The sequence below is a fragment of the Macaca thibetana genome, chromosome 3 (assembly GCF_024542745.1).
Source record: "Macaca thibetana thibetana isolate TM-01 chromosome 3, ASM2454274v1, whole genome shotgun sequence".
Taxonomy (NCBI): domain Eukaryota; kingdom Metazoa; phylum Chordata; class Mammalia; order Primates; family Cercopithecidae; genus Macaca; species Macaca thibetana.
In genome coordinates, this window is record NC_065580.1 from 8,871,950 (window position 1) to 8,890,828 (window position 18,879).

General features: G+C 41.4%; 2 protein-coding genes across 2 annotated transcripts in view; both read left to right on the forward strand.

The window, feature by feature from the left end:
* Window positions 1-18,879, forward strand: part of RARRES2 (retinoic acid receptor responder 2) — a 647,965-nt gene that overhangs the window by 453,494 nt on the left and 175,592 nt on the right. The gene's annotated exons all lie outside the window — the stretch shown is intronic.
* Window positions 13,740-17,120, forward strand: LOC126951622 (GTPase IMAP family member 1-like). Its single transcript, XM_050785917.1, has 2 exons — window positions 13,740-13,785; window positions 16,342-17,120. The coding sequence occupies exons 1-2, from the start codon at window positions 13,740-13,742 to the stop codon at window positions 17,118-17,120; spliced, it is 825 nt and encodes a 274-aa protein (XP_050641874.1).

The following is an 18,879-nucleotide window of genomic DNA, read 5'->3' on the forward strand; positions in this document are numbered from 1 at the left end:
TCTAAAGGAATATGAAAAAAAGTAGTCTTTATGGTCAATGATAATTACAGGCCATTCCTTAGGAATCATGGAAGGGGAGGGCACACTGGGTTGTAACGCCCCTATAGGTTTAATAACTGCATTAGCAGCTCTTAAATCTGTTACTATTCTCCATTTTCCTGACTTTTTTTGTACAACAAACACAGGTGAGTTCCATGGAGACAAGGAGAGCTCAATAGTGTTTGCTTGCAGTAAATCATTAACAATTTCCATTAAAGCCTCCAACTTGTGTTTGGAGAGTGGCCACCACTCTACCCAAACAGGTGACTCACACATCCATTGTGCAGGGGCAGAGGAAGAGAAGGAGACTGAGGGTGCTGGGATGCAGACTGGGGGGAAGCAGGATTCCAAGCCTCTGAAAGAAGGGGTCCCGGAGTGCCAAAAGAAACAGTAGGCTTAGAAGAGAGGAGAGTTTGAAAAGGACGAGAGGAATGAGAACAAGACCATTTAAATGAATGCCACATGTCCTCCTCTGGCAGAGGGGGAAACGGCTTAGTAGAAGAAGAGTTAACATATACAGGTTCCAAGATAGGAGGCAGAGGGAGGGGATCATCACCAGGTTTCTCCTCTTGGGGAGAAAACAAGGAGAGATCAAATTCTTCCTCATCATCAGGAGGGCCAGTAGGGGGGTCAGCTACCCGAGGTAAAGGGAATGGTTCACCATCCATGTTAACTTCTGGCAGTTGAAGAGGATCACCAGACTGAAAAGGAAGTAAAGCAACACGAATAAGAGCCCAGTCAGTCCAAATAGAAATAGGAAGTAAAACACCATCTCTAATGAGTTGGTGGAGAGTGGTGGCAACTCTATCCCAGTCTAACAGATCCATAGAATCTTTGTCAGCAAACCAAGGACAATATTTTTCAATAGTCTGAAATAAGAGAATAAGGTTATTGGAATCAGCTTGATTCCACCCTGTTTAAGAAGAAGTTTAATAAAAGACAGATAAGCCTGGTGTTTAGACTGCGATTGTCCCATAATGACCCTGGAATATTACCGGTTGACAAATCCAAAAAGAGGGGAGAGTCAGAAAAAGCACACCCGGAGACCTTATCATCAAGTCTGAAGACTAGCCATCATGAACCCGCACTCAGAGTGCACTGAGCTGAGGAACAAAGAAGGCCACGTTGGGCACCAGATATTACGGGATCTGGCCAGCAGCCCACAATGCAATGGGGCTCCCTCTTTGTTCCCAGGTGGACTGGCAGGTCGAGAAATAATAGACACACACAAGATAGTGAAAGCTGGGTCCAGGGGGTCACCGCCTTCTGGTCCCGTAGTGCCAACAATGTGCTGGATATGTTAGCATTTATTATTAAGTTTAGTGAGGGCAGGGGTAGGTTTGTGAGGTATTTAGGGTCATTTGATTATGAGGTGAAATGGTCACATGGGGATGAAGTAATTATTTAACATAGCATCTGTATGCAGCAGTATATACAGATACAAATTTACAATATAGTGTGTGCATCAGTAATTTCTAACAGAGCCTTAAAACAAGAATATAGCCTTTCCATAACCTATGATTAGCAAGATATTAATCAGCAGTAACAGTTACAGCAAAAGCTGGTTACAAACAATTCATAGAAACAGGACATGAAGTTAGACAACCGGTTAGACCAGAATTTCTCAGAAGGGAGTATGCCTTAACCCTAAAGAGGCCTAGAAGAGCCGCAGCAAGATGAAGGCGTTTATAGCCCTATCTTATCCATATGGACAGGCGCCCCCATGCGTCTGTTTATAGGCTCTCCACGAGGGTCACATTCTATTCCCAGAGCTATGAACATCTGCTTTTCTGGGATAGGAATCTTGGTGATGTGAAACCTCCCTGACTGCAGGTCCATTCATAGGCTCTCTGCAGGGGGAAGCACATCACGCGCTGTTGGCCCATTCTGGCAGTCCAACCTGGCATTGTCGTTACACGATCCTGCATGCAATTTTGTATTTACAATAATCAGGAGCATTTCATCTTTTATTCTGTAGCAATAGTTTCAGGGGGTCTCCCTACAGCTGTGCAGAAGTTCTTTAACTAGATCCCATTTGTCTATTTTGGCTTTTTTTGCCATTGCTTTTGGTGTGTTAGTCATGAAGTCTTTGCCCATGCCTATGTCCTGAATGGTATTGCCTAGGTTTTCTTCTAGGGTTTTTATGGTTTTAGGTCTTACACTTAAGTCTTTAATCCATCTTGAGTTAATTTTTGTATAAGGCGTAAGGAAGGGATCCAGTTTGTATATGTAAATATATTTAAATATATAATTTAAATATCATTCATAAATATACATAATATAAATTTAGGTGTTTATATAAATGTATATATTTAAATATATGTACATATAAAGAAAATTTGATATTTTATAATATGAAATATTTAATATTTAATTAAATATACTATATATATCATATATAAATGTATAACATTTTCTTTATCCAAATATTAGTTGATGGATACTTAGGTTGATTCCTTACATTTGTAAATAGTGCTGCAATAAACATGAGTGCACGTGCCTTTTATATAATAATTTCTTTTCCTTTGAGTATGTACCCAGTAGTGGGATTGCTGGACCAACTGGTAGTTTCACTTTTAGTTCTTTGAGAAATCTCCATACTGTTTTTCATAGTGGTTGTATTAATTTACATTCTAGCAGCAGTATAAGCATTCTTTTTTCTCTGCATCCTTCCCAGGATCTATTATTCTTTGTCTTTTTAATAATAACCATTCCACAATTCTAACCAAAAAAGAAAAAAACTGGAGACATCATGTTACCTGACTTCAAATTAAACTGCAAGGCTACAACAACCAAAACAGCATAGTACTGGTACAAAAACAGACACCTAGACCAATGGAACAGAATAGAGAGCCCAGAAATAATACCACACACCTGCAACCATCTGATCTTCCACAGAGCTGACAAAAGCAAGCAATAGGGAAGGAACTCCCTATTCAGTAAATGGTGCTGGGATAACTGGCTTGCTTTTTGCAGGAGGTTGAAACTGGAACCCTAACTTTACACCACATACAAAAATCGACTCCAGATGGATTAAGACTTAAATGTGAAACCTAAAACTATAAAATCTTTGGAAGACAACTTAGACAATACTATTCTGAACACAAGACTTCACAAAGATTTTATGACAAAGACACCAGAAGCAACTGCAACAAAAGCAAAAACCGACAAATGGAATCCAATTAAACTAAAGCTTCTGAACAGGAAAAAAAAAAAAAAAAAGAAACTATCAACAGGGTAAATAGTCAACCTACAGAATGGGAGAAAATATTTGCAAACTATCCATCTGACAAAGGTCTGATATCTAGAATCTATAATGAACTTAAATTAACAAGCAAAAAACAAACAACCCCATTAAAAAACAAAGGATATGAACAGACACTTTTCAAAAGAAGACATGCATGTGAACAAACAGCATATGAAAAAATGTTTATCACAGCAAATCAAAGCCACAATGAGATTCCATCTCACACCAGTCATAATGGTTATTATTAAAAAGTGAAAGAAAAAAAAAAGATGTTGGCAAGGCTGTGGAGAAAAGGGAACACTTATACACTGCTAGTGGAAATGTAAATTAGTTCAGCCGTTGTGGAAAGAGCAGTGTGGCAGTTCCTCAAAGAACTTAAAACAGAATTACTATTCAACCCAGCAAACACATTATTGGGTATGTACTCAAAAGAATAAAAATTGTTCTACCATAAAGACACATGCGTGCATATGTTCACTGTAGCACAATTCACAATCGCAGAGACATGGAATCAACCTAAATGCTCATCAATAGTAGCTGAATAAAGAAAATGTGGTACATATACACTATGAAATACTATGCAGTCATAAAAAAGAACAAGATCAAGTCCTCTGCAGCAACATGGATAGAGTTGGAGGCCATTATCTTGAGCAGGATAGAAAAGCAAATACCATATGTTCTCACTTATAAGTGGGAGTTAACAACAAGAACACATGGATCCTAGGAGAGGAGTAACAGACACTGGGGCTTACTTGAGAGTGGAGGGTGGAAGGAGGGAGAAAACCAGAAAAAATACCTATCAGGTACTATGCTTACTATCTGGATGACAAAATTATCTGTATACCAAACCCCCATGACACATAGTTTACTTACATGACAAACCTGCACATGGACCCCTGAATCCAAAATAAAAGTTAAAATGACAATAATAGCCATTCTACTGGTGTAATATATCTCATTGTAGTTTTAATTTGCATTTCTCTGATGATTAGTGATGCTGAACATTATTTCATACGCTTGTTGACCATCTGTATGTCTTCTTTTACAAAATGCCTGTTCAGAAAAAGAAATAATAAAAATTAGAGCTGAAATCAATGAAATTAAAAATAGAAAATCAACAGAGAAACTAAGCAAAAGCTACTTCTTTGAAAAGATCAATAAAATTGATAAGCCTCCAGCCAGGATAAGAAAAAAAAAAAGAGAGGGCATAAATTACTAACATCAGAAATGAAGGAGGTGACATCATGCAGATCCCATTGACATTAAAATGATAATAAAGAAATATTATGAACAATTCTATGCCCACATATTTGGGCATAGATGAAATGGACCAATTCCTTGAAAGATTTTGTATGCTAAGATTTAGACAAGCAGAAATAGACAATCTGGATAAGTTTATATGATTAAAAAAATTAAACCATTGGGAGGTTGAGGCGGGCGGATCACAAGGTCAGGAGATCGAGACCACCCTGGCTAACTACAGTGAAACCCCATCTCTACTAAAAATACAAAAAATTAGCCAGGCGTGGTGGCAGGCACCTGTAGTCCCAGCTACTCGGCAGGCTGAGGCAGGAGAATGGCATGAACGCAGGAGGCGGAGCTTGCAGTGAGCTGAGATCACACCACTGCACTCCAGGCTGGGCAACAGAGCAAGACTCCATCTCAAAAAAAAAAAAAAAAAAAAAATTAAAACAGTTATTAACCTTCCAAAACAGAAAGCATCAGGCCCAGGTGGGTTCACCAGAGAATTCTACCAAACATTTAAGGAAGAAATTCTTAAATTCTCTGCAATGTCTTTCAGAAGATGGAAGCAGAATGAATACTATTTAACTCATTCTATGAGGCCAGACTCAACAACAGACAAAAACATTACCAGAAGAAAAAAAGCTAAGATTAAAATCTCTCATGAACAAAGAGGCAAAATTCCTCAGCAAAACACTAATCCAACAATGTGTAAAACAAATTATATATCATGACCAAGTGGAATTTGTGCTAAGTATGCAGATTGATTGCAGGTAATTGAAAAATTCAATTAATATAATTCATCACATCAACAGACTAAAGAAGAACAATCACATGATCAGATCAAGACACAGAAAACACATTTCACAAAATCCAACATCTATTCATGACAAAAACTCTCAGTAAACTAGATGTAGCGGGGAACTTCCTCAACTTGAAAAAGAATATCTAGAAAAATAGCTAACATCATACTTAATGGTGATAAACCAGAACTTTTCCCACTAAGATTGGGAACAAATCAGGGATGACTCTTCTTATCACTCCTTTTCAACATTGTGCTAGAAGTTCCAGCTAATGCAATAAGAAAAATAAAGGGGAAAAAAGTATACAGATTGGGAAGGAAGAAATAAAACTGTATTTGTCTTATGATGTCATGATGTCATGATTGTCCATGTAGAAAATCTGAAGAATCAACAACAAAAAAAAAGCTTCTGGTACTAAAAAGTGATTTGAACAAGATTGTAGAACACAAGGTCAGTATACAAAAGTCCATCACTTTTCTATATGCCAGCAATGAACTAGTAGAATCTGAAATTAAAAACATAATATCATTTACTTAAGCAACCCCCACAATGAAATATTTGGTATAAATCTAACATGATATTATAAAATGTATATGAAAAAAACTACTAAACTCTGATGAATAAAGTGAAAGAACTAAATAAATGGGAAGGTATTCCAGGTTCATAATAGGAAGACTCAATACTGCCAAGATATCAGCTCTTCCCGATTTGATCTATAGATTCAATGCAATTCCAATCAAAATGCCAGCAAGTTATTTTATGGAGATTTACAAACTAGTTCTAAAGTTTACATGGAGAGGCAGGAGACCCAGAATAGCCAACACAATATTTAAGGAGAAGAGCAAAGTTGGAGGACTGACACTACCCAACCTCAAGCCTTACCATAAAGCTACAGTAATAAGACAATGTGGTGTTGGTGAAAGAATAAACCAATAGATCAATGGAAGAGAAGAGAAATCCGAGATATACACCCATATGAATACTGTCAATTCATTTTCAACAAAAAAGCATAGTTAATATAATTGGGAAAAATTAGTGTTGACAAGACACTGGAACAGTCAGACATCCACATTTAAAACAATAAATCTAGACATAAACCTTATTCCCTTCACACAATTAGGGAATTGTGAATTAGGGGTCAGTCTCCAGTGTAAATGCAAAAGTAAAAAACTTTTAAAAGTTAACATAGGAGAAAATCTAGATGACCATAAGAATGGCAATGACTTTAGATACAATACCAAAGGTTCAACCCATGAAAGATTGAATAAGCAGGGTGGCACCCAAGATGGCTGAATAGGAACAGCTCCAGCCTCCAGCTCCCCGCGTGAGTGACGCAGAAGACAGGTGATTTCTGCATTTTCAACTGAGGTGCAGACCGACACATCACACCTCACACGACTGGGTACACCCGGAGACAAAGCTTCCAGAGCAAGAAGCAGACAGCAATACTCACTGTTCGGCAATATTCTATCTTCTGCAGCCTTCGCTGCTGATACCCGGGCAAACAGGGTCTGGAGTGGACATCAAGCAAACTCCAACAGACCTGCAGCTGAGAGTCCTGACTGTTAGAAGGAAAACTAACAAACAGAAAGAACACCTACACCAAAACCCCATCAGCATGTCACCATCATCAAAGACCAAAGGCAGATAAAAACACAAAGATGGGGAAAAAGCAGTGCAGAAAAGCTGGAAATTCAAAAAATCAGAGCGCATCTCCCCCTCCAAAGGAACGCAACTCACCGCCAGCAATGGAACAAAGCTAGATAGAGAATGGCTGATGAGTTGAGAGAAGAAGTCTTCAGTCAATCAAACTTCTCAGAGCTAAAGGAGGAACTACGTAATCAGCGCAAAGAAACTAAAAACCTTGAAAAAAGAATGGATGAATGAGTAACTAGAATAATCAATGCAGAGAAGACCTTAAAAGAACTCATAGAGATGAAAGCCATGACATGAGAATTACGTGACAAATGCACAAGCTTCAGTAACTGACTCAATCAACTGGAAGAAAGATTATCAGTGATTGAAGATCAAATGAATGAAATGAAGCAAGAAGAGAAATGTAGAGAAAAAAGAGTAAAAAGAAATGAACAAAGTCTCCAAGAAATATGGGATTATGTGAAAAGACCAAATCTACATCTGATTGGTGTGCCTGAAAGTGATGGGGAAAATGGAACCAAGTTGGAAAACACTCTTCAGGATATCATCCAGGAGAACTTCCCCAACCTAGTAAGGCGGGCCAACATTCAAATTCAGGAAATACAGAGAATGCCACAAAGATACTCCTCGAGAAGAGCAACTCCAAGACACGTAATTGTCAGATTCACCAAAGCTGAAATGAAGGAAAAAATGTTTAGGGTAGCCAGAGAGAAAGGTCGGGTTACTCACAAAGTGAAGCCCATCAGACTAACAGCAGATCTCTCGGCAGAAACTCCACAAGCCGGAAGAGAGTGGGGGCCAATATTCAACATCCCTAAAGAAAAGATTTTTCAACCCAGAATTTCATAACCAGCCAAACTAAGTTTCATAAGTGAAGGAGAAATAAAATCCTTTACAGACAAGCAAATGCTTAGAGATTTTGTCACCACTAGGCCTGCCCTACAAGAGATCCTGAAGGAAGCAATAAACATGGAAAGGAACAACAGGTACCAGCCATTGCAAAAACATGCCAAAATGTAAAGTCCATTGATGCTATGAAGAAACCGCATCAACTAACGAGAAAAATAGTTAGCTATTATCATAATGACAGGATCAAGTTCACACATAAAAATATTAACCTTAAATGTAAATGGACTAAATGGTCCAATTAAAAGACACAGACTGGCAAATTGGATAAAGAGTCAAGACCCATCAGTTTGCTATATTCAGGAGACCCATCTCACATGACACACATAGGCTCAAAATAAAGGGATGGAGGAAGATCTACCAAGCAAATGGAAAACAAAAAAAAAGCAGGGGTTGCAATCCTAGTCTCTGATAAAACAGACTTTAAACCATCAAAGATCAAAAGAGACAAAGAAGGCCATTACATAATGGTAAAGGGATGAATTCATCAGGAAGAGCTGACTATCCTAAATATATATGCACCCAATACAGGAGCACCCAGATTCATAAAGTAAGTCCTTAGAGACTTACAAAGAGACTTAGACTCCCATACAATAATAATGGGAGACTTTAACACCTCACTATCAACATTACACAGATCAACGAAACAGAAAGTTAACAAGGATATCCAGGAATTGAACTCAACTGTGCGCCAAGCGGACCTAATAGACATCTACAGAACTCTCCACCCAAAATCAACAGAATATACATTCTTCTCAGCACCACATCGCACTTATTCCAAAATCGACCACATAGTTGGAAGTAAGGCACTCCTCAGCAAATGTAAAAGAACAGAATTTATAACAAACTGTCTCACAGACCACAGTGCAATCAAACTAGAACTCAGGACTAAGAAACTCAATCAAAACCGCTCAACTACATGGAAACTGAACAACCTGCTCCTGAATGACTACTGGGTACATAATGAAATGAAGGCAGAAATAAAGATGTTCTTTGAAACCAGTAAGAACAAAGATACAACATACCAGAATCTCTGGGACACATTTAAAGCAGTGTGTAGAGGGAAATTTATAGCACTAAATGCCCACAAGAGAAAGCAGGAAAGATCTAAAATTGACACCCTAACATCACGTTTAAAAGAACTAGAGAAGCAAGAGGAAACACATTCAAAAGTTAGCAGAAGGCAAGAAATAACTAAGATCAGAGCAGAACTGAAGAAGATAGAGACACAAAAAACACTCCAAAAAATCAATGAATACAGGAGTTGCTTTTTGAAAAGATCAACAAAATTGATAGACCGCTAGCAAGACTAATAAAGAAGAAAAGAGAGAAGAATCAAATAGATGCAATAAAATATGATAAAGGGGATATCACCACCGATCCCACAGAAATACAAACTACCATCAGAGAATACCATAAACACGACTACATAAATAAACTAGAAAACCTAGAAGAAATGGATATTTTCCGGGACGCTTACACTCTCCCAAGACTAAACGAGGATGAAGTTGAATCCCTGAATAGACCAATAGTAGGCTCTGAAATTGAGGCAATAATTAATAGCCTACCAACCAAAAAAAGTCCAGGACCAGATGGATTCACAGCCAAATTCTACCAGAGGTACAAGGAGGAGCTGGTACCATTCCTTCTGAAATTATTCCAATCAATAGAAAAAGAGAGAATCCTCCCTAACTCATTTTATGAGGCTAACATCATCCTGATACCAAAGCCTGGCAGAGACACAACAAAAAAAGAGAATTTTAGACCAATATCCCTGATGAACATCGATGCAAAAATCCTCAATAAAATACTGGCAAACCGAATCCAGCAACACATCAAAAAGCTTATCCATCATGATCAAGTGGGCTTCATCCCTGGGATGCAAGGCTGGTTCAACATACACAAATCAATAAACATAATCCAGCATATAAACAGAAGCAACCTACAGAATGGGAGAAAATTTTTGCAATCTACTCATCTGACAAAGGGCTAATATCCAGAACCTATAAAGAACTCAAACAAATTTACAAGAAAAAAACAACAACCCCATCAAAAAGTGGGCAAAGGATATGAACAGACAGTTCTCAAAAGAAGACATTCATACAGTCAACAGACACATGAAAAAATGTTCATCATCACTCGCCATCAGAGAAATGCAAACCAAAACCACAATGAGATACCATCTCACACCAGTTAGAATGGCAATCATTAAAAAATCAGGAAACAACAGGTGCTGGAGAGGATGTGGAGAAATAGGAACACTTTTACACTGTTGATGGGACTGTAAACTAGTTCAACCATTGTGGAAGACAGTGTGGCGATTCCTCAAGGATCTAGAACTAGACATACCATTTGACCCAGCCATCCCATTACTGGGGATATACCCAAAGGATTATAAGTCATGCTGCTTTAAAGACACATGCACATGTATGTTTATTGCGGCACTATTCACAATAGCAAAGACTTGGAATCAACCCAAATGTCCATCAGTGACAGACTGGATTAAGAAAATGTGGCACATATACACCATGGAATACTATGCAGCCATAAAAAAGGATGAGTTTGTATCCTTTGTATGGACATAGACGCAGTTGGAAACCATCATTCTCAGCAAACTATCACAAGAACAGAAAACCAAATACTGCATGTTCTCACTCATAGGTGGGAATTGAACAATGAGATCACTTGGACACAGGAAGGTGAACATCACACACCAGGTCCTATTGTGGGGAGGGGACGGGGGGAGGGATAGCATTAGGAGATATACCTAATGCAAATGACGAGTTAATGGGTTCAGCACACCAACATGGCTCATGTATACTTATGTAACAAACCTACACATTGTGCACATGTACCCTAGAACCTAAAGTATAATAACAAAAAAACAAAAAACAAAAACAGAAGCAAAGACAAAAACCACATGATTATCTCAATAGATGCAGAAAAGGCCTTTGACAAAAGTCAGCAGCCCTTCATGCTAAAAACTCTCAATAAATTCGGTATTAATGGAACATATCTTAAAATAGTAAGAGCTATTTATGACAAACCCACAGCCAATATCATACTGAATGGGCAAAAACTGGAAGCATTCCCTTTGAAAACTGGCACAAGACAGGGATGCCCTCTCTCACCACTCCTATTTAATGTAGTGTTGGAAGTTCTGGCCAGGGCAATCAGGCAAGAGAAAGAAATAAAAGGTATTCAGTTAGGAAAAAAAGAAGTCAAATTGTCCCTCTTTGCAGATGACATGATCATATATTTAGAAAACCCCACTGTTTCAGCCCCAAATCTCCTTAAGCTGATAAGCAACTTCAGCAAAGTCTCAGGATACAAAATCTATGTGCAAAAATCACAAGCACTCTTATACACCAGTAACAGACAAACAGAGAGCCAAATCATGAATGAATTATCATTCACAATAGCTTCAAAGAGAATAAAATACCTAGGAATCCAACTTACAAAGGATGTAAAGGACCTCTTTAAGGAGAACTACAAACCACTGCTCAGTGAAATAAAAGAGGACACAAACAAATGGAAGAACATTCCATGCTCATGGATGGGAAGAATCAATATTGTAAAAATGGCCATACTACCGAAGGTAATTTATAGATTCAATGCCATCCCCATTAAGCTAACAATGACTTTCTTCACAGAATTGGAAAAAACTGCTTTAAAGTTCATATGGAACCAAAAAAGACCCCGCATTGCCAAGACAATCCTAAGCCAAAAGAACAAAGCTGGAGGCATCATGCTACCTGACTCCAAACTATACTACAAGGCTGCAGTAACCACAACAGCATGGTACTGGTACCAAAACAGAGATATAGATCAATGGAACAGAACGGAGCCCTCAGAAATAATACCACACATCTACAGTCATCTGATCTTTGACAAACCTGACAAAAACAAGAAATGGGGAAAGGATTCCCTAGTTAATAAATGGTGCTGGGAAAATTGGCTAGCCATAAGTAGAAAGCTGAAACTGGACCCTTTCCTTACTCCTTATATGAAATTAATTCAAGATGGATTAGAGATTTAAATGTTAGACCTAAAACCATAAAAACCCTAGAAGAAAACCTAGGAAATACCATTCAGGACATAGGCATGGGCAAGGACTTCATGTCTAAAACACCAAAAGCAATGGCAACAAAAGCCAAAATTAAAAGCGAGGTGCTTATTAAAAATACAGATTAGTAAGCCACAATCTGTAAGAAATAATGCTTTTCACCTTAAAGAGTCCTTTAGACAATTTCAAAAGGTAGCAGTTTGGGGAAGCATTGAACTAGATAATTTTGGAGATACCTCAGAGTTATACAATTATAGGATTCTACACATTTTACAATCTCCATTAAATATATGCCTTTTGTAACTCCATATTTTGGCACTTAAGAACTTTGCACTAACTTTTGAAACTGTATCCCAAACTCTGTGGGAAGTTCCAAATGGCCTACCTGATTTCTCCAGGTCCCTGAGGCACACTTTCGCCTTGTCGTCGTTGACAAGTACTTTTTGATTCAGTCAAATTCTTGTCCTTTGCTCTGAATCTTGTGGCTGATTCTTCACTTTCTGCTCTGGTGTCAATTATGGTCATCTGTTAATTCCTACACACAAAATAATTAATCACATTAAGGCCCACGGAGTGAACTTTATTGGAGACTTTGGCGGGGGGAGGTTAGGGGAGTTCCTGCAGAGATACAAACAGCTTTGGAATGAGTACAAGGCAAACCTGTTCCAGAAGCCTTCAGCCAGAGACAAGTTACTCAGGCAGCCTCTCTCTCTGCCCTTCCTTCACGTATGGTGCCGATGGGAAAAAACACAGGTACCTGAGTGACCAGGGTGGAAGACACAAAGAGGTGAGTTTGACATGGATGGTGAGGCACAGACAGACGGTTGGGGAGGATCAATAATCCTAGGAGGAGAAGCAGAGCAGGTTGGAGGCCCTGAAATCTGCTGTTTGTGGAGTAGCTGACTGAGTAGGGGATTGGCTGGGAATTAGGCTGGAGACGTAGAGGCAGGGAGAAGTACATTTGTGTTCAGGAGCTTGTGTGATCAGGCAAATTGGATCACAGAGTGTTAGTTATATTAAATAATGTTAGGATTGAGCACAATTACTTTATTTAGAAAAGCCGCAGATTTGAGTAGAAGGACATCAAAAGGTGGAGGACAGCATTTGAGCCTCCACAGCAGAGTTCATATTCAGACAAGCAAATAGATACTTGGCTTTGTGAAAGCAAAGCTAAAAGCTCTGGTGAGCTTGTTGTATGTATTTGTGAACCCAAGAAACTTGAGATTTTTCCAAGTGTCTTCTCATTTGTTTGCTAGGCCAGTTCCCACTAAGGCAATTCCCTAAGTTACCGAGTACATGTTCTGACACTCAGAGTTTTTACTGAAGTCTCTTGTAATCCCCAAATTCCCTAGAAAAAAATGTATTTCTACAGTTCATGTGTCATTGACATAGAATATCCTCTTATTTAGTTTCTGAACCAGAAACTGAAAACATTAAACGGTTCCAAAATGTCCTTCTAACTCAGGAACAGGATGGGTGCCCTTATTCTTTCCTTCCAGATCCTAATATCCTAATGCTAACATTCAATATCTTAATGTCACTCCTAAAGTAGGACTTATCACTGATTCCATTTGTATTCTTGCCCCTCCCCATCCCATCCCAACTCCTACAAACACACACCACAGTACACAACTAGATTCTAAGACTCTTGAAGGCAGGGACAATGTCTTCTCGCTGTGGTTTCCCCAGAATCTTGTTCTCCTCCTGACTTTAGGTGATATATACCTATGTGACAAATGAATGGACAAATGAGCTGTGTTTGTGACTCTTCCAGGTGAGCATGGGACAACAAGGGAAGATGGGAGGCAATGAGGAGCATGTCCATGGTAAGAACTTGTGTCTGGAGGGCACGTATGCCCTCTGTGTTTGTGCCTGGACTGGGTACAGGGGTGGAGAATGACTCAAGGCTGAAGACAGCTAAGATATGTTTCTTTTGGGAGAAAATTCCTTTAGCTATCTTCTAAAAGATAGAGGGGTTGTGACCAGTAGGATATCACAGTGAAAGCCCTGGCACCATCGCTGCTCCTGGTCTGCTGTGTGATGTTGTGGAAAGTCTTTTGACTGCTCTGGCCTCAGTAAGAGAGCATAGTTGAGGCTCTGTCCTTTTCAACAGGGTGAGGACCAAGGGTATAGAGGATAGAGTAAACATGATTTACCAAAGAAAGTGTTGGAGAACAATGAGTAAGAGTTAAAATATTAGGAGAGCTCAAGGGAGAGAAAATGAGGGAGGGAGAAAGAGAGAAGAAAGGGAGACTGAGAGACAGAAGATGGGAAATGGAGACTGACTGATAATGACAAAGAGAGCACCTCTCTAACATGGTTCTGCTGTTGGATTTTACAAACTAAGATCCAAGTCAAGAAGGGGAGACGAACGGGGATTCACATGCATCATTTCCTCTCAATGACCGACTTACGTGGTGATGTAAGAGCAGAGTGATGACAGAGCCCAGTGAGGGCACTTAGTTGGGAGAGAGATGACATCCTGACTGAACAGGAAAAGGGGGGGTGGAATAAATCCCAATCATTTATTTCACATCCCACCTTAAAAGAAATGTCTCTGCCTACCTTCCATTTTGGCGGGGCACTACTTATTCAAATGATAAAGGACTCACTTGGTCAGGAAGCCGGCACTGCAGGACAGCCTGTGGATCAGGGGCATCATGAGTAGTTCAGTGTATGACAGGCTCTGTATGCAACATCCCACTTAATCCTCAAAGGAATCTTTAAGGTAGGTTAAACAGTTATTATCTGCATTTTTCAATATGAGGAAACTGAGGATAGCAGAGGTAAAGTCAGAAATAATTACTGAGAAGAGCTATATATGGAAAGAAGTGACTTTTGCCATACACTACAAAATAGTTGACTTGGAAATATTGTGTGGTACTAGGATGGGTAATGAGTCACGCTAGACTCTGTGACAGAAATGAACAAACTTTGAAATTTACCAAGAGAAGTGATACAAGAAGATTTTGGAAGGGTATATTTGGAGAGCACCTCAGGGATTATCAAAATTCAACCCCCTTCATTTAAAATGTGACAAAAGTGAAATTCAGAGATTTTCCTGTACATGGACTTCAGACAGCAGCAGGGCAGATGCCACCATTCAGGTGTTCTACCTTCCAGGTATGGGCAGCTCTTAACACCCTGTAGGTGCCTCTCTCCTAATCAGAATCAGAATCAGAAGTCAATTAGTGACTTTTGAATGGGACTAAGAAAATTCAGGAGCACTGGCTTTGTAATTTCCTTGCCCCTGTTAATACAATGGCAAAGGCTGGTATGGCCCAGTTGATTAGGAATAAAGTGTTAGGCTTTGATCTCTGGGGTGGGATGGTAGATTCCACTCTGTCTGCCACTGGCCTAGATAACTTTAGACCTTGAAGTCCCCAGAGCCCCTGCAGAGAATAATGCCAGCCCTCAAATGCCCAGAGCCGGATGGACAGGGACAGAGATTTCAAAAGAAGTTGATCTTAGAGAAGTGAAAACCAATATATTGCCTCACTCTCTTAGGCTCTGTATACAAGGCTGACCTAAAAACAGTTGCCTTGTATCAGCTCAGCTTCCCAGAGATTGGCTCAAAATCACAGACAGGGGCCTTAGAAATGGCACCAAGATCTGAATTTTAGTCAGGAGACCCCCAGATCACATTCCTTATCTACCACCCAAGCTGACATGGTCTCTTATTCCCAGCCCTCTGAAAGCAACGACTTAGATTCACTAAAGATGTTCCACGTGCCAGCCACTCTGCTCAGCATGTATGCGGATTAGCTCATATAACCCTCTCAAGAACCCTCTGAGGAACCATGGATATTAGTACTCCCATTTTACAGAAGAAGGAAATTAAGGCTCAGGGAGATTAAATAACTTCCCACAGCTACCCGGTTAGCCAGTGCAGAGGCGGTGGTTCAAACCCAGGGGCTGAGCTGACTCTAGCCCCCACTCAGATCCTACTCCCACTTCCAAAGGGTGGTTTCTGGAAGACTTGTTAGAGAGCCCACCACAGTTGCAGTTGTCCAGAGTGGGAAGGCCAATGCGAAAGCAGGGGAAATAAATCCCTGTGCAGCCTGCATGTGTGCAGATGACCAGAGAGAGCTACTGTCAGATGAGGTAATGGCCTGAAACTATAAAGGGTTCCCCCTGGAGAAAGGTTCCTCAAGCTCTGGGACATCAACAGGGGCATGTGGTGAAACCAAAGGGGACAGGACTGGATGAGTAAGGACCACCCGGGACGGTAAATCTCTCATTAGATCACCTCAGTGAAGGTTTGCTTTAAAAAGTGAAAGTCGAACGCACTCTTCTCCTTGATTCAGAAGGCATCCAAGAGATCCATTTACCTAGGTATGCTGGCTTAGGTTTGAAAGCTTACAAATAATTTATTCTCGCAGGTTCAGCAGAGGACACCCAGTCCCGGCAGGAGCCCACGCTGAGGCTCATCCTTGTTGGGAGAACAGGGGCCGGAAAGAGCGCCACTGGGAACAGCATCCTGGGCAAGAGACGGTTCCTCTCCAGGCTGGGGGCCACATCTGTGACCAGGGCCTGCACCACGGCCAGCCGCAGGTGGGACAAGTGGCATGTGGAAGTAGTGGACACTCTGGACATTTTCAGCTCCGAAGTGCCTAAGACAGACCCCGGCTGTGAGGAGAGAGGTCGCTGCTACCTGCTCTCGGCCCCCGGGCCCCACGCGCTGCTCCTGGTGACCCAGCTGGGCCGGTTCACCGCCCAGGACCAGCAAGCGGTGAGGCAGGTGAGGGACATGTTCGGGAAGGACGTCCTGAAATGGACTGTCATCGTCTTCACCAGGAAGGAGGACCTGGCGGGGGGCTCCCTGCAGGATTACGTGGGCAGCACAGAGAACCGGGCCCTGCGCAAGCTGGTGGCCAAGTGCGGGGGCCAGGTCTGTGCCTTTGACAACCGGGCCACTGGCCGGGAGCAGGAGGTTCAGGCGGAGCAGCTTCTGGGGCTGGTGGAGGGCCTGGTGCGGGAGCACGAGGGCGCCCACTACTCCAACGAGTTGTACGAGCTGGCGCAACTCCTGCGCTGGGCAGGCCCGGAGGAGCGGCTCCGGAGGCTGGTGGAGGGCGTGGCCGCCCGCATGCGCAGGAGGCTGTGGGGCGCCTGGCTGCGGGCCGGGTTGTGGGCGTGGCCGAAGCCGCTCTGGAGCTAGAGGCTGGGCCTGGCCCTGCTGCGGGGGGGCGCACTCCTGTTCTGCGTGCTGCTCCACAGGCGCTGGTCGGCGGCCTTTGCTGAGGTCAGATCTGACTGACAGATTGTAAACGTGGCTCTGACCCCTCAGCTGATAATCGCATTCATCTTCCTCACTTGGTGTTCAGAGCTCACAGACTCTCCTCTCCTCCCTCACCTCGCCTTAATCCACCACCGTGAGAGTTCTGCCGAGACCCATCTCCCACCAAAACCGTCTCATACCACCCAGCCTCCCTAAGCATTCTCACTACTGAAGCCAAAGACCACTGTTGCTTTGCCTCTTCTCCAGTGGCCTTGGCTGTCTTTCCCTGCACTGAGTTTTCTTCTCTCCAGAGAACAGATGAGGGGTGCTTGTCCCCCATTCCCTGCAGTCCCCACAGGACCACAAGCAAGAACCATCCCAACGCAGAGCTTCAGTCCTTTGCACCCTTGTTTATTCGAATGGAATTTATTTCCATAAATAAATATACTGCATGATCACATTGTGTCAAAGGAAATCAGTCTTTGTGGATGTTTGCTTATCTGTCTTACATGCCCCCTGAAAAAAGACATGACTCTGTCATCCTTACCAGCAAAAACATGCACAGAAACACACACGCACACACACAAACATACATTCTTGTGTGTAACCATAAAAGAAAGTATGTTGGTGTAAATTTGCCATCTGCACCAGTTGGGGAGTGTCTCCCCATGCATCCCCACTCAGACCCCTCAACAGTTGAATGCAGATGATTCTGCAAGTCCAAGGAGAATATAACTAGAGGCTCAATTCCCAGGGTTTATTGAGGGCTTGCACAAAGCTTACTTCAAGGAGGCTTATATACTCACAGAGTAAGTTATGCAAGATGAATTAGTTCTTGAGATCTGTTCAACTCAAAGATAAATAAAAAAATTAAGAGGTTTGGAAATTTTTATTTTACTAAAAAGGGGCAAACAGGTTTTTGTGGACTGAGAACCAGTGATACGATGATGGAATAGAGACTCCTCTTCTGACCCACACATACCTGGGAGAATCAGATTTCTGGTCCACGTAAAATGAGGCAGGTTAGCTTGTACTGTCTACCCCTACAGTTCCTCCATATTCCTCCACCCATATTGACTTTGTCTCCAACCCCACCACTCTCACCCACAGATTCCAGCTCATCTCTTTGGTGTTGCTCTGTAATTCCAAACCTCTCCCCTACAGCATCTACCACCCATTGCATTCACAGCCAGAGAGACCCAGGTTACTGATGGCCTCAATGACTGAAGAGACAAGCAAAAAGGGAAAATAAGCTGCAACACCTGAGCTCATGCTGGAGAGCAAGCACACAAGTCCCTCCTGGAAGCCATTGCACACATCAACAGGAACACCAGTGCCAATTGCTGAGACTTGACATTTCCTCAGCAGCAGGGGCTTTTAGGGAGTTGGTTTAGGGAGTTGTGAACAGATCTTAGCAGAGGCCTTGGTAGGAAATCACTTTTCAATATACTCTTGCCACGAACAAACAGAGAAAAGTTCTGCCATTGGCAGCCTGAAGAGAAAGGGAATGATCATTGATGAAAATAAGTGTGAAAAAAGAATAGCAAAGTGCCCATTGTAAGCAGTTGAAGGTTTTAACCCTTGACCCAAATCAAGTGAGAAAAACTAGATTCTTGCTCTTTGGTTGAGGAGGAATGGGCCCAGACAATTCCTAAGGAGCAGTGACTCAGCTGGTGGGAATGTGGAAGGAGCACTCCAG